The sequence below is a fragment of the Pocillopora verrucosa genome, chromosome 1, assembly GCF_036669915.1.
Source record: "Pocillopora verrucosa isolate sample1 chromosome 1, ASM3666991v2, whole genome shotgun sequence".
NCBI lineage: Eukaryota > Metazoa > Cnidaria > Anthozoa > Scleractinia > Pocilloporidae > Pocillopora > Pocillopora verrucosa.
This window is the reverse complement of record NC_089312.1, coordinates 3,095,836-3,112,473: the sequence shown is the minus strand read 5'-3', so window position 1 is coordinate 3,112,473 and position 16,638 is coordinate 3,095,836. Positions and strand designations below refer to the sequence as shown.

General features: G+C 40.0%; 1 protein-coding gene across 3 annotated transcripts in view; it reads right to left on the bottom strand.

Moving 5' to 3' along the window:
• LOC136279497 (titin homolog) overlaps positions 1–16,391 on the bottom strand; it is a 33,736-nt gene extending 17,345 nt beyond the window's left edge. For 2 of the 3 annotated variants that reach the window (XR_010716913.1, XM_066163401.1), the window contains exons 1-12: positions 16,256–16,391; positions 13,453–13,563; positions 11,425–11,535; positions 5,230–5,319; positions 4,724–4,813; positions 4,216–4,305; positions 3,705–3,794; positions 2,897–3,282; positions 2,574–2,604; positions 2,088–2,150; positions 1,365–1,753; positions 384–469 (exon numbers count right to left, since the gene is read on the bottom strand). Coding sequence is in view for 2 of the 3 variants with exons in the window: in XM_066163401.1 (XP_066019498.1) it covers positions 384–469; positions 1,365–1,753; positions 2,088–2,150; positions 2,574–2,604; positions 2,897–3,282; positions 3,705–3,794; positions 4,216–4,305; positions 4,724–4,813; positions 5,230–5,319; positions 11,425–11,535; positions 13,453–13,545 (1,519 nt within the window). In the remaining variant the exon portion in view is untranslated. Of the gene's footprint in view, positions 1–383; positions 470–1,364; positions 1,754–2,087; positions 2,151–2,573; positions 2,605–2,896; positions 3,283–3,704; positions 3,795–4,215; positions 4,306–4,723; positions 4,814–5,229; positions 5,320–11,424; positions 11,536–13,452; positions 13,564–15,885; positions 16,044–16,255 lie in introns of those variants that run through there. The other variant, XM_066163404.1, reaches the window with a different exon arrangement.
• Between the last annotated feature and the right edge of the window lie 247 nt (positions 16,392–16,638).

The window sequence follows — 16,638 nt, the reverse complement described above, 5'->3', positions numbered from 1 at the left end:
ATGTCTCCTTTAGTTGGGTTGTCTTTCCCTTTTCAGGGTAAGAATTGCTCATACAAATTTCTATTTTTAATTATAAGTGACTCTTGTGAAACCACTCACAATACTTGGTTTGGTAATTAAATGAATGAAGGTTAAAATTTGTTAGGTTTGAGAGGCAAAATTTGGGCATGAGAGGCTAATTCGTAGGTACAATTGTATTCTAAACAATTCCAATTTATGTGTTCACCTTTACAAAACAAAAATCCATGGCTACATACAGACTAGCAAGTTAGTTTGTATACTTTCTCTGAACTTGGAAGCTATAAGATCATGCAGTAGCATATGTTTTTTAATATATTGCATTCTATAAATGTCTGTAAACATTCACAGAGCACGTGTCTCACCAGCTCTGTGACGCCACATTTGTTCTGCTTTCTTAATTTCTGCAGCAAATGAAGTTTCCCCAGCCCTTTGATCCATAGTTTCTCCACTGAAAATACAACAAGCAACAAACCTTATGGAAAACAATGTTCTCAAAAAATGTAGCTGCTACCTATTAAATATTAAGTATTTTTTTCTTTTTTGGTAACACTGAAGGTCAATGCATTTTGATGATGGATAAACGTCAAGAGTAATAAATAAAATAATACAGCTTAAAAGAAGTCTTAAAGTAAACTGAATCTTGCATAAGAATATGGCATTTTAAACAAAAAACATTCACATAAAGTGATTTATTAATCTCCCATTTTGATCATGAGAAATTTGTACTTTTGCATGAGACTAGTGGCTTGAGAACTCTATAGTCACCTATAACTTCTTGGATTTTCATTGGAAGCTCAAATCAACAATGTTATCTTAACCAACAGTGGGAGCTAGCTAGTCATTATGGAAGAGCAAAATTTTCTTGCTAAAGGTCCTTAGCATATATAGAAGAATTAATAGAGAACCCAACAATGCATTTGAATTGCAGAGTAAAGGCATTAATGCAGATAAAACAATCTTCACACTGTTGCAAACGGTACAAAATACTAACCATTGGATCCCTACAAGTGACTTAATCTAGCATCTAATTTCTCCTTACAATATCATCCCTGAACCACACATTAAGGTCATAAGAATAAAGGAAGAGATCGTCAACTAAAGAAGCTCTTGATTGCTAAACAAATTCTCCATGTCTCTACTTTGGGAAATGTATAAAGAACAGTATGGAGAATATATGCACATTGATTTTAGGGTGTACTAAATTACAATAAAAGGTTAAACAGGTATGAATAGTGACTGCCTGCTAAAATGATTGCCTGTTGAGGTATGAAGGGAAGGCCTGGCCAGTCACCTGACTTACAGACCACTACATGTTAGCTATGAAATAAAAACAACTCATTTACCTTATTTCAAACATACGCTTCATGAGTTTTAATTCCAGTTTGCCATTGTAGCCAATTTTTCTGAACTCTGTCTCCATTGCATCTTTGACTTTCCCATCCTCAAAGTCTTTTTGAAACTCTAAAAATTTCTCCTGTGATCTACAATCCAAGTCAACAATAATTGACCCATACCAGAAACTGCAAATGATACCCCAACAATCAAGAGCGAGTTGTGAGGCACGTCGTATTAAAATTAAGTTCTCACGAATCATTGCTAAGCCTTCAGCTGCACCCTGAAGGACAGTGGTCACCAGTATTCTAGCTGTCCAAGCACCATTAATCTCTACCTCAGTCCCTACATTAGCTGCATTTCTTTCAGCTTCATTGGCCATATCTGAAGACCTCTCACTCTGTCAAACACAAATATCAATTCAGGTTAGATTTTAATGAGCATCACAGGTTACCCTATGGGCAAGGCCCATGTTACAAGCATGCCTCTTGTTTGTCTGTGTAACTATTTTTCTCTATTGGCAGAACCACTAGTACTTGGTCTGGCAACATAAATGTAAGAACAAAGGAAATGATCACCAACCAGATTCTCCTAATGATACCCCAACCATCAAGAGCGAGTTGTAAGATATCTTTTATTAAAATAAAGTTCTCACGAATCATTGCTAAGCCTTCAGCTGCACCCTGGTCAGTGGTCACCAGTATTATAGCTGTACAAGCACCATTAATCTCTACCTCAGTCCCTACATTAGCTGCATTTCTTCCAGCTTCACTGGGCATATTTGAAGACCTCTCACTCTGTCAAACACAAATATCAATTCAGATTAGATTTTAATGAGCATCACAGGTTACCCTATGGGCAAGGCCCATGTTACAAGCATGCCTCTTGTTTGTCTGTGTAACTATTTTTGGGAAAGAAATAGTGCTTACACTGTAGCTACCAAATAAATATGATTTTCTACAAAGGCACTCACTGCCCCTTGCTACCCCATTATCCCCTGTCATATCATGGTGTTATTACAAGAACAATGAAAATATTGAGAATTCATCTCCTTTTTTTGAAACCCACAATCTTGTATGATTCCTCTGCAGTAGCAGAAAGGTCATAGGTCTATATGTGCTCCCTCAAGAGCATTCATGCTAGTAAAGCAACTCCACCTTACATATTGTTACGTACATGGTTTTCATCGTATTAAGAGAATACTGTCTGTGTACACTTACTTCTCTACGGGCAGAACCACCAGTACTTGGTCTGGCAACATAAATATAAGAATAAAGGAAATGATCACCAACTCATTAAAGAAGCTCTTGATTGTAAAACATATTCCCCTTGTCTGTACTTTGGGAAATGTACAAAGAACAGTATGGAGAATATATTCACATTGGTTTTAGGGTGTACTAAATTACAATAAAAGGTTAAACAGGTATGAATAGTGACTGCCTGCTAAAATGATTGCCTGTTGAGGTATGAAGGGAAGGCCTGGCCAGTCACCTGACTTACAGACCACTACATGTTAGCTATGAAATAAAAACAACTCATTTACCTTATTTCAAACACACGCTTCATGAGTTTTAATTCCAGTTTGCCATTGTAGCCAATTTTTCTGAACTCTGTCTCCATTGCATCTTTGACTTTCCCATCCTCAAAGTCTTTTTGAAACTCTAAAAATTTCTCCTGTGATCTACAATCCAAGTCAACAATAATTGACCCATACCAGATTCTCCTAATGATACCCCAACCATCAAGAGCGAGTTGTAAGATATCTTTTATTAAAATAAAGTTCTCACGAATCATTGCTAAGCCTTCAGCTGCACCCTGGTCAGTGGTCACCAGTATTATAGCTGTACAAGCACCATTAATCTCTACCACAGTCCCTACATTAGCTGCATTGCTTTCAGCTTCACTGGGCATATTTGAAGACCTCTCACTCTGTCAAACACAAATATCAATTCAGATTAGATTTTAATGAGCATCACAGGTTACCCTATGGGCAAGGCCCATGTTACAAGCATGCCTCTTGTTTGTCTGTGTAACTATTTTTGGGAAAGAAATAGTGCTTACATTGTAGCTACCAAATAAATATGATTTTCTACAAAGGCACTCACTTCCCCTCGCTACCCATTATCCCCTGTCATATCATGGTGTTATTACAAGAACAATGAAAATATTGAGAATTCATCTCCTTTTTTTGAAACCCACAATCTTGTATGATTCCTCTGCAGTAGCAGAAAGGTCATAGGGCTATATGTGCTCCCTCAAGACCACTCATGCTAGTAAAGCAACTCCACCTTACATATTGTTAAGTATATGGTTTTCATAGTATTTAGAGAATACTGTCTGTGTACACTTACTTCTCTATTGGCAGAACCACTAGTACTTGGTCTGGCAACATTAGCTGCATTGCTTTCAGCTTCACTGGGCATATTTGAAGACCTCTCACTCTGTCAAACACAAATATCAATTCAGATTAGATTTTAATGAGCATCACAGGTTACCCTATGGGCAAGGCCCATGTTACAAGCATGCCCTTGTTTGTCTGTGTAACTATTTTTGGGAAAGAAATAGTGCTTACATTGTAGCTACCAAATAAATATGATTTTCTACAAAGGCACTCACTTCCCCTCGCTACCCATTATCCCCTGTCATATCATGGTGTTATTACAAGAACAATGAAAATATTGAGAATTCATCTCCTTTTTTTGAAACCCACAATCTTGTATGATTCCTCTGCAGTAGCAGAAAGGTCATAGGTCTATATGTGCTCCCTCAAGACCACTCATGCTAGTAAAGCAACTCCACTTTACATATTGTTAAGTATATGGTTTTCATAGTATTTAGAGAATACTGTCTGTGTACACTTACTTCTCTATTGGCAGAACCACTAGTACTTGGTCTGGCAACATTAGCTGCATTGCTTTCAGCTTCACTGGGCATATTTGAAGACCTCTCACTCTGTCAAACACAAATATCAATTCAGATTAGATTTTAATGAGCATCACAGGTTACCCTATGGGCAAGGCCCATGTTCCAAGCATGCCTCTTGTTTGTCTGTGTAACTGTTTTTGGGAAAGAAATAGTGCTTACATTGTAGCTACCAAATAAATATGATTTTCACAAAGGCACTCACTTCCCCTCGCTACCCCATTATCCCCTGTCATATCATGGTGTTGTTACAAGAACAATGAAAATATTGAGAATTCATCTCCCTTTTTTGAAACCCACAATCTTGTATGATTCCTCTGCAGTAGCAGAAAGGTCATAGGTCTATATGTGCTCCCTCAAGACCACTCATGCTAGTAAAGCAACTCCACCTTACATATTGTTAAGTATATGGTTTTCATAGTAATTAGAGAATACTGTCTGTGTACACTTCTCTATTGGCAGAACCACTAGTACTTGGTCTGGCAACATTAGCTGCATTGCTTTCAGCTTCACTGGGCATATTTGAAGACCTCTCACTCTGTCAAACACAAATATCAATTCAGATTAGATTTTAATGAGCATCACAGGTTACCCTATGGGCAAGGCCCATGTTACAAGCATGCCTCTTGTTTGTCTGTGTAACCTTTTTTGGGAAAGAAATAGTGCTTACATTGTAGCTACCAAATAAATATGATTTTCTACAAAGGCACTCACTTCCCCTTGCTACCCATTATCCCCTGTCATATCATGGTGTTATTACAAGAACAATGAAAATATCGAGAATTCATCTCCTTTTTTTGAAACCCACAATCTTGTATGATTCCTCTGCAGTAGCAGAAAGGTCATAGGTCTATATGTGACTCCCACAAGCGCACAGTAAAGCAACTCCACCTTACATATTGTTACGTATATGGTTTTCATCGTATTTAGAGAATACTGTCTGTGTACACTTACTTCTCTCTTGGCAGAACCACTAGTATTTGGTCTGGCAACATCGGTTGCAACTCTTTTGGCTTTACTTGCCGTATTTGAACTCCTCGTACTCTGTCAAACACAAATATCAATTCAGATTAGATTTTAATGAGCATCACAGGTTACCCTATTGGCGAGGCCCATTTTACAAGCGTGCTTCTTGTTAGTCTGTAATTATTTTTGGGAAAGAAATAGTGGTTACATTGTAGCTACCAAATAAATATGATTTTCTACAAAGGCACTCACTTCCCCTTGCTACCCCATTATGCTCTGTCATATCATGGTGTTTTTACAAGAACAATGAAAATTTCGAGAATTCATCTCCTTTTTTTTTAAACCCACAATCTTGTATGATTCCTCTGCAGTAGCAAAAAGGTCATAGGTCTATATGTGACTCCCACAAGAGCACTCATGCTGGTAAAGCAACTCCACCTTACATATTGTTACGTATACGGTTTTCATCGTATTTGGAGAATACTGTTTGTGTACACTTACATGAACTGTGGATTAAAAGAAGGGTTTTTGCCTAGCAAATGTGGATCTCTGTTGTTGAGTGTCTTGCTGAAACAGGAGTGAGTTTTTTTTTAATCTTATAGCGAGCTGCAATGCACACGATTAACTTGTTGGGCTTCCAGTCCGTTCAATCAGTTCTGGGTGCAAAGCGAAGCCAAACCACAGAAGCAGACGTTACTTACGGCGATTTCCTTCATCGACCACGTGTGTGGAAGCGAAACGATGTCAGAGACTGAAGAAGCCCCTTTACCACCAGCTCCACAAGTTGTTTCCGCCGGTCCACACGCTCTCCCAACGCCTCAGATATAGAATTTCCCGAGAAATTTCCCTGTACCAGCAGCAATGGTTTGTCGTGGGGATATTCCAATTGGGAATTTTCAAACAAAAATGGCAAGATTATGAAGTAGCGACTGGTTTGGATGAAAAGGTTAGCAACGTTCTGTTCCGTTGTGGCTCTGGTGAAGATACTATTTCTTCACCACTCAAAGCACTGGAGGATTATTCTCTCCCCAAGCGAAATGTGGTTTACGAAAGGTATGTGTTTAATTCTTGTTGTCAAACACCCGACGAAACTGTTGGCTGTTTTGTCAATCGCTTAAGGAAATTGACATCATCCTGTCAGTATGGAGCTCTTACGCATTACATTGTACGAAACAGATTAGTCATTTGCATTCAAGGTAAGAATACAAAGGTTAGATTGCTTCGAGAGAGAGCTCTGTCCCTGGATAAAGTTCTCGACATGTGTAAATCAAGCGAAGTTACGAATCAGCAGTTAAAATCAATACAAAATAATGAGAGGAAGGATAATTACGAACTGAATTTCGTTCGTGATACACGTAGATTAGGACATGGGAAGAAACCTCCAAACCAAAAGAAGCCTCCAAGTCAAAAGAAACCTGCCAATAAATCAAGTACTGCAAGTACTGTGGTCAGCAAAAGAAGCATGCTAAGCCGACTGATTGTCCAGCACACGAACAGAAATGTCGAATTTGTAAGAAAATGAATCATTTCGCTCGCATGTGTCAGTCAAGCAAAAAGAAAGTTCATGTTCCCGAGGAGGCTAAAGGTTAGAGTCAGAGGAATCATTGTTACAGCTAGAAGAGATAACAGCAATTAGTGGTAGTGGTAATCAGTTGACATCTAGCATTACGGTTATAGTAGATCAGAAGTACAAAGCTTGTGTGTCAATTGGACACTGGAGCAACTTGCTATGCGATCAGTCACAGAAACCTGGTTCAACTACTCCAGAATGGTGATCCCCCTATACGTAAGTCCAACTCACAGCTTAAGCTATTTGAAGGTATTTTAATATAGCCTGTAGGCGAGATTACCCTCACAGTAGAGAGAAAAGGCAACCGCAGGGACCTGAGATTCCAAGTTGTTAACAGTACTAACAAACTCCTATTATCAGTTGAGACCTGTGAACAGTTAGAGCTACTTAAGGTTGAATCGGATCCAGAGGAATCTATTAATAGTGTTAGGAACAGTCTCCTGACAAGAGATCAGATTTTTAGAGATTACAGTGACGTGTTTGAGGGGTTGGGACATTTTGGAGATACTAAGATCATAACAGACCCCAGCGTCAACCAGTGCAGCACTCTCCACGTCGACTACCAGTCGCCTTACGCGAAAGAGTCAGGGCCAAACTTGCTGACTTGGTGTAAGAAACAGCACTTGGGTATTAAACGGAGATTTATTGTAAAATCGAGCGACGTTCTACAACGTTTTTAGGAACTATCACATAGCAAGTCACACAACTTGTCACACTTAGAGAAGAAAGTAATCGTGGGGAAAGTCACCATACCCACCGACTGGATCAGTAGTATGGTTGTAGTAACCACACCAAACATCGTGTAGAAAGTCACCATACCCACCGACTGGATCAGTAGTATGGTTGTAGTAACCACACCAAACAGGATTCAGATCTGCTTGGATCCTTAAGATCTTAACAAGGCAGTCATCCGTCCTAAATATCAAATGCCCACCTTGGATGAATTGTTACCGAAACTCTGCAAAGCAAAAGTGTTTAGCACCTTGGATGCTAAAGATGGTTTCTATCTGGTTGGACTGGATGCGAGTAGTAGCCTTAGGACCACATTCGTGACTCTGTTTGGGCGTTACAAGTATTTGAGACTACCCTTCGGTATCAACCTAGCTCCTGAAGTATTTGAGTCTAAGATACAAGAGAAACTTAATGGGTTACCGGGAGCAGAAGTGATCAGAGATGACATACTTGTGATGGGCTATGGAAAGAATGACGAAGAAGCTAACCAAAATCATGATGAAAACTTACTTCGTCTGCTAAACCGAGCTCGTAAAGCAAATTTACGTCTAAACAGCAGCAAGATGAAGCTCAGGAAGTCTGAACTAAGATTCATTGGACACGTAATGACTAAGAATGGGTTGAAGCCAGACCCAGACAAAGTTAAAGCCGTAGAGGAGAGGCCGAAGCCTCAATCAATGAAGGAACTGTCGAGTCTCCTAGGATTCGTCAATTACTTGTCAAAGCTCCTGCCAGGGTTATCAGACGTTGCATAACCACTGAGGGACTTGACTGCAAAGGAAGCAAAGTTTATCTGGTCAGAATAGCACGAGAAGGCATTCAAGGAAGTAAGAAAACTTGTAGTCAAACACCCTGTGCTCAAGTATTTTGATCTGAAGGAAGAAGTCACCGTTCGATGCAATGCAAGTGAATATGGGTTAGGAGCAGCGTTGTTGCAAAACGGCCAGCCGTTCGCGTTTGCTTCAAGATCCCTGTCACGGACTGAGAGACAATATGCTCAGAATGAAAAGGGATGTTTAGCGATTGTCTTCTCATGTGAAAGGTTTAGTGAGTACCTTGCTGGTCGGAATAAGATAACAGTTGAATCAGATCACAAGCCCTTGCAGAGTATTTTTCAGAAGTCCATCCACTCGGCTCCATGTCGTTTACAGAGAGTGATGTTGCGGTTACAACGCTTTAATGAAGAGGTCAAGTACAAACCTGATGCACAGATGTATGTTACCGGTCATTTTTCTAGAGCCTCACTTGCTGATAGTATGTCAATGTCAGACAACTTTCAAGTTTTTGCTATAGAACTTGAAACACTCACCCCTTTTGATTCCATCAAAGTAGCTCCAGAATGGCTTGCTCAACTGCAGAAGTCTACAGCGTAAGACCTCGTTCTCGAAACTTTAAAAACCACTGATCTAACAGGATGGCCAGAGAAAAGAGAGCAATGCCCAGTGCAAGTTTGCGATTATTGGAATTATAGGGAAGATATTTCGCTCCACAACAGAATTCTGTTTAAGAGTCAGAGAGTGAGAGTTCCGAAAGCTATGACGCCGGAGATGCTTTCAAAAATACACTCCAGCCATCAAGGAATTGCTTCAGGCCAGGCAAAGGCTAAAGACATGAATTCCTGGCATGAATTCAGAAATAAAAGCGGTAATTGAGGAGTGCTCAGTTTGCGCAGAGTTTCAAGCAAAAAATGCTAGTCAGCCTATGCAATCTCATAAAGTTTCTGACAGGCCATGGAACAAAGTTGCTACAGTTCTGTTTACAGTAAACGGGAAGAATTACATCACACTCGTTGAGTACTTCTCAGATTTTGTTGAAGTTAATGAAATTGAGGACACTACCTCACATGCAGTTATTCAAGTTCTTAAACAGCAATTCAGTAGACATGGGATTCCGCACACTGTTGTTTCAGACACAGTTTAGCAGTCAGGAATTTCACGAGTTTTCACTCATCTGGGATTTCAACGATGTGACGTCATCAGCACATTATGCAAAGGCTAATAGTAAAGCTGAATCTTCAGTCTAGACGGTCAAACAGCTATTCAAGAAAGCTAAACGTGATGGTGAGGGCCCCTGGTTTTCTTTATTAGACTATAGGAACACCCCTACAGAAAGTCTAGGAACCGGCCCTGCTCAAAGGCTTATGTCTAGAAGAACACGAACTCTGTTACCTACAGCAGTAAGTCTCTTCGTCCCAAAATAATTCCAGACTCTACAGAGGAGTTACAGTGGAAGAGGCGAAAGGCCAAGTTTTACCATGACCGTAGTTCAAAACATTTGCCTGAACTGGAGATTGGACAAGAACTCCGAATTGCTCCCTTGTGGAAGAATCAAACGTGGAGGCAAGCTACTTGCCTAGAGAAACTCTCAGACAGGTCCTACATGGTCAAATCAGGCGATCAGACCCTCAGAAGGAATAGGCAGTTCTTGAGACATGTAGCAGAGCCTACAACTCAACACAAGCAAAGCAAAGGGTGGTACAACCTTACCTAGTGTCAATCACAAGGAAGTACTCACGGCACTGACATGGCCTGCCACACCTTTAAGTCCTAAGCCAACGTTGATAAAAGCGTTAGGTTCGGTCAGGGACTACGTTTAGTCTCGGCGTCAACGAGTTTTGTGTAAACTTAAGTTAGCCAGATTTTTTAGTCAAGTTTTGTCAGAGTTGTTTTATTTATTTTTTTTTAAGAAAGGGAGATGTTACGTGTATGGTTTCATGACCGTATTTGGAGAATACTGTCTGTGTACACTTACATGAAGCGTTGATTAAAAGAAGAGTTGTTGTTGATTTGGAAATGTGGATCTCAGTTGATGAGTGTCTTGCCGGCCGAAACACATATGCGGGTGATTGTGTAGACAATCTTCAGTTATATTTAAATCAAGACTTAGAGAATGTTCTTAATTGGTTGAGAGCGAACAAACTTACTCTAAATATGACTCAAACCGAGTTTATGCTCATCGGTTCAGGGCTGAGATTAAGTACTCTAGCAGTTTCTCCTACGATCACAATTTATGACAATGAAGTTAGCTAGGTCACCGCTGCAAAATCACTTGGAGTGACCATCGATAACAAACTCGATTGGAGCAGTCATATCGATAAACAAACAAAGAAAGTTCCTACTGGCATTGGGGCTATAAAACGAATAAGGCACCTTGTCCCTCAAGCGACATTGATTCAAATATATCAAGCTCTGATTCAGCCACATTTTGACTATTGTAATATTGTTGGAGGAAACTGCGGGACAACTTTGCAGAACAAGGTACAGAAACCACAAAACAGAGCAGCCCGTGTTTTGACTTATTCAAATTATAACGTCGATGCTGGTCACTTGTTTGAGCTCCTGAGATGGAAAAACCAAGCTTCCCAGCCGCAAATACAAAGAGCCATAATGGTCTATAAGTCTCTGCACGGTTTAGCTCCAGATTATTCATGTTCTAAATCTAAAAGGCGAGAAACAGCGTATAACCTAAGAGACTCTGAGAATAAGCTTGATGTTCCTTTGCCACGCACAAACTGTTACAAGAATAGCGTTAGCTGTAGTGGCAAAATTTTCGTAATTGAAGCTATTCTTCGTTTTTGGACGATAAACAAAAGAAAACTTGTCCCACATGTTTACCAAAGGGCGTTCCGATTTCTACAGCTGTTTTACAATTCCAAGTGAAATTCGACGGGAGCCCCACTGATTCGGGAATGTACAAGAACAATAGCAAGAAAATATGAATGCTTTACGACCCACGCAACGTAGTCACAGACTTAAATCAACGTGAAGTTGTAATGTTTGAAAAATCGTTGACCTCGCCATTTTAGAATTTGAACTCGTCAGCCTATGGAGAGAGACGGTGGTCACCAATATTCTTGATGTCTAAACATCATGAATCTCTACCTTAGTCCCTTCAGCTGTCTTTACTCTCTTGGCAGAACCCCTAGTACTTGGTCTGGCACCATCAGCTGCATCTCTTTCGTCTTCACTGGTCATATTTGAACTCTTCTTACTCTGCCAAACACAAATATGAATTCAGATTAGATTTTAATGATCGTCACAGGCTACCCTATGGGCGGGGCGCATGTTACAAGGGTGCCTCTTGTCTGAGTCTGTATAACTATTTTTGGGAAAGAAATAGTGCTTACATTATAGCTACCAAATGAATATGATTTTCTACAAAAGTACTCACTGCCCTTCCTATCCCACTATCCTCTGTCAAATCATGCTGTTATTACAAGAACAATAAAAATATCGAGAATTTATCTCAGTCTCTTTGATACCTGGAATCTTGTATGATTCTTCTGCAATAGCAGGCAGGTAATAGGTCTATATGTGACTCCCACGAGAGCACTCATGCTGGTAAAGAAACTTCAGAGCTGAAGGGTTGTGGTTCCCTTTCAAGGGCGGCGATTTAAGTGTGTCATTCAGGAATGGGTGTTACCGCTTGATTTTGTGCATAGAAGGCTCGATTTACTCCTATGAGTATTCACTTCGGGGGCCACGTAGACCCGCCCAAAGCGTAATGACGAAGTTCGGATTAATGTGTTCTGGAAAAGGTAAGATCATTTTGGAGGAAGACTCTAAGGAATGAAACAATAGTGCAATTAAGCGACCTCGAGCGGCTGCGTCTACAAGTGTTTTTGACGTGTCAATGAACTCCAAAGAATACTTGAAAACATTTTAGGCCTTCAAGTTTTTTCGCTCAATGTTCTCAAGTTTGATTTGTATGTATTGAAACAGCATTTTCAGAGCTTTAAAAAGAGACCTCAAACGAGCATATTTGATGATTATAGGCAAAAGTTCGCAATTTACTTCTTGTTACTGGCATTGTAATTTATGGACAGCCATCTTTTACTGGCGCGTGTGAAGCATGAATTCCAAATAATGACTTTAGACATTTTATGCATTCAAGTTTTGCTCGCCAATTGTTCCCATTTTGATTTTCATAAAATAAAAGAGGGTGTTTTGCGAGCTTTATAGAGAGACCTTTGAACGAGATGGGTGTGAAGCGTGTTTGCAAGTTGTGCATTCTAGGACATTTCCATGAGCGCGTGCCAGATCACGATCGATATTTACAAAGTCCGATCTAAGAATATAAAATAGCTCCGAGTCTGAGAGCTCTTTACACATTTCTACGACTCTGAAATTAATCAGAAGCCTTTGAAAGTAATTGATGAGGGAAGTGTTCGTGGGAAGGGTGCGCTCGCGAGCAGTTTTTGTTAATGAGCTCCAAACTTCTGTTCTTGATTTTTAACCAAGTTCACGGCAAACGCGAACGGCAAATTCCGCCTACTTATCCTCTTATCCAATAGACCCAACAGAGAAATACACAAATATCTTCTAATTACAATAAACGTAGATATTTTCGCATTACTGCTCTTAAAGTTGAAAGGCCGACGAAAAGGTTCAATTCTTGCAATTTGCTATTGTCATGCGCGAGGCGGTTTACTTAACTTATGTTTTGTTTTAGAGGTATTATGCCTTTCAAATTTGGCGTTCCTAGCTTTGTGGTTAAGAAATTAAAGGCAAAATTTTCGTAATTGAAGCTCTTCGTTTTTGGACGATAAACAAAAGAAAACTTGTCCCACATGTTTATCAAAGGGCGTTCCGACTCCTACAGCAGTCTTACATTTCCGAGTGAAATTCGACGGTAGCCCCACTGATTCGAAAATGAACCTAAACAATAGCATGAATGCATGAATGCTTAACGACCCACGCAACGTAGTCACAGACTTAAATCAACGTGAAGTTGTAATGTTTGAAAAATCGTTGACCTCGCCATTTTAGAATTTGAACTCGTCAGCCTTTGGAGTGAGTCCCAAATTTTCACTTTTTCTTGAGGTTACTAAGCCTTTAGGCTAAGTATAATGTAGCCCCAAAGACGGTAGTCACCAATACTCTAGATGTCCAAACATCATGAATCTCTACCTTAGTCCTTCTAGCTGTCTTTACTCTCTTGGCAGAACCACTAGTACTTGATCTGGCACCATCAGCTGCATCTCTTTCGTCTTCACTGGCCATATTTGAACACCACTTACTCTGCCAAACACAAATATGAATTCAGATTAGATTTTAATGACGTTACAGGGTACCCTATGGGCGGGGCCCATGTTACAAGTGTGCCTCTTGTTAGTCTGTGTAAGTATTTTTGGGAAAAAATTTAGAGCTTACATTGTAGCTACCAAATGAATATGGTTTTCTACAAAAGCACTCATTGCCCCTTGCTACTCCATTATCCTCTGTGAAATCATGCTGTTGGTACCAGAACAATGAAAAAAATTAAGAATCTATCTCCTTCTCTTTGATACCCGCAATCTTATATGATCTCTCTGCAGTAGCAGACAGGTCATAGGTCTATATCTGACTCCCACAAGAGCACTCATTCTAGTAAAGCAACTCCACCTTACATATTGTTACGTATATGGTTTTAATCTTATTTGGAAAATACTGTCTGTGTACACGTACAAGAGTTGTTGATTGGAAGAAGAGTTGTTGTTGCTCAACAAATGTGGATCTTAATTGAGTGTCTTGGCGAAACATGGTGTCAGGAGTGATTTTTTTTAATCTTATAGGGAGCTGCAATGCACGCGATTAACTAGTTATGTTTTCACTCCGTTCAATCAGTTCTGGGTGCGAAGCGAAGCCAAACAACTGAAGCAAACGTTACGTACGACGATTTCCTTCATCGACCACGTGCGTAGAAAGCGAAACGATGTCAGATACTGAAGAAGCCCCCCTACCACCAGCTCTACAAGCTGTTTCCGCCGGTCTGCACGCTCCCCCACCGCCTCAGATATACAATTTCCCCAAAAATTTCCCTGCACCAGCAGCAATGGTTTGTCGTGGGGATGTTACAAGTAATTGGGAGTTTTCCAAGCAACAATGGCAAGATTATTACCGGGACGAATTTCGCCTTGGGTTCATATGAGAAAATTCATCCCGGTTTCCGAGATGAGAAAAGGCCGAAGATCCTGGGGCCGAGTTTTGGCGCGAAATTAAAAAAACAAAACAAAGATAGCGAAACGCAACTGAGTTATTAATTTTGCGCCTATCATGGCTTTTGCGACCCTTTTACCTGTATCACTGCAGTTAGACGGGTTGCTAATGATGTGGAAATTTCATCAGGCAAGGCAAAACGATGCCATTCGGGCCGCCTTTTTGCGGAAGCGAAATTATTCGTTGCAAAGAATTCACTCCGGTAACCTGGATGAAGAATTTTCCAGCCCGCTTACCGAGATCCCGGTTGGAAAAACCAAGATCTCGGTAACTGAGCCAGACCACCCTCTCCTATGACCACATCGAAAATTTTACAAAGGATTTAAAGGTAAACCGAGATCTCGGAAACCAGGCCAGCCCGGTCAACCGGGCTCATACGAAGAGGCCCTAAGTTCGGATTAAAGCGCTCTGGAAAAGGCGAGATCATTTCGGAGGAAGACTCTAAGGAATGAAACAATAGTTCAATTAAGCGACCTCGAGCGGCTGCGTCTAGAACTGTTTTGACGTGTCAATTAACTCTAAAGGATGCTTGAAAACATTTTATGCCTTCAAGTTTGATTTGTATGTACTAAAACAGAGCATTTTCAGAGCTTTAAAAAGAGACCTTGAACGAGCATATTTGATGATTGTAAGCAAAAGTTCGCATTTTACGTCTTGTTTTAATAACGTTGTAATTTATGCACAGCCATCTTTTGTTAGCGCGTGTGAAGCATGAATTCCAAAGAATGACTGCAGACATTTTATGCATTCAATTTTCGAAGCTATTGTTCGTTTTTGGACGATAAACAAAAGAAAATGTGTCACGCGTTGATCAAAGGGGCTCCGATTTCTATAGCAATCTTACATTTCCCAATGAAACTCGACGGGAGCCCTACTAATTCGGAAATGAACCTAGACAATAGCATGACTGATGAATGCTTCCCTATCCACGAAACGTAGGGACACACTTAAATTGAAGTGAAGGGCAATTAAAATATCGAGAATTTATCTCCTTCAGTTTGATACTCGCAATCTTGTATGATTCCCCTGCAGTAGCAGGGGCCTAAGTTATTATTTGTGTGTAAATTAAATTTTACCCACAGGAGTATATCTGAGGATGGAATTCCTAAGGCGGACGTAAAATTTACAGCGTAAAGTATCGATAGTGCCGCGTAATGAGAATTGGGCGACAGATTTCAACTTAAAAGGTTGAACTGAATTGCTTTTAGCCTTTCTTTTGCCAATAAAACTTTTCAAACCAAATTGTTCCTGTTTGTTATCTTAATTGTTGTTGAACAATTCGTCGAAGCGCAATCAACAGAATGAAGGCGGCAATTAAAAGACATGCCTACCGTGGATACGTTACTAGACTAGTAAACTACTTACCTCACTCAGAAGTAAAAAGTTTACGTCTATGGCTAACAAACCCGCTCCGCGAAAACACTTGATCAAAGGATGCAATTTCCAAAGGTAGAAGTAAAATTCAGAGCATAAATTAGCGATAGTGCCGCGTAGTGAGAATTGGGGAACAGATTACAACTGAATTGGTTGAACTGAATTAGTTTTGGCTTTTCTTCTGCCTCAAACCGGAATTTCTGCTCTTTGTTATCTTAACTGTTTTTGAACAATTCTTCGAAGCGTAACTGGATTAATTCACACCTCTTTATTCTGTCGACTAGCACAATCAACAGAGTGAAAGCGGCAATGAAAAGGCTTGACTATCGTGGATACGTTACAAGGCTAGTAAACTACTTACCTCAGAAGTGAAAAGTTCGCGAATTAGTTGGCAAATCCAGCTCCACGAAAATTACTTGATCGTCGGCGTCGCTTAGGCTGCAGAACAACGCCTATTATTCTTAGCGTATCGATCCCATGAGACACAGCGCCGTCAATAATTTATATTGAAAAAAAAATTGAAAAAAAAACGCGGTAAAATTTTGGAACAGTTGCCTTAGATATGAATGAACCCTCTCCAAAGTTGTACCTGATCGTACCTGTACCTAAACTGAGAATTAAAATGTTATCACAGTGCCCTGATAATCATTCCCACGAATTGCGTAAATTTAATCAGAGAAAACTACACACAGTTTGTATATTTGAGGGTAGTCCAAGATTCAGAGAGGGTTCAGATAAATGTTC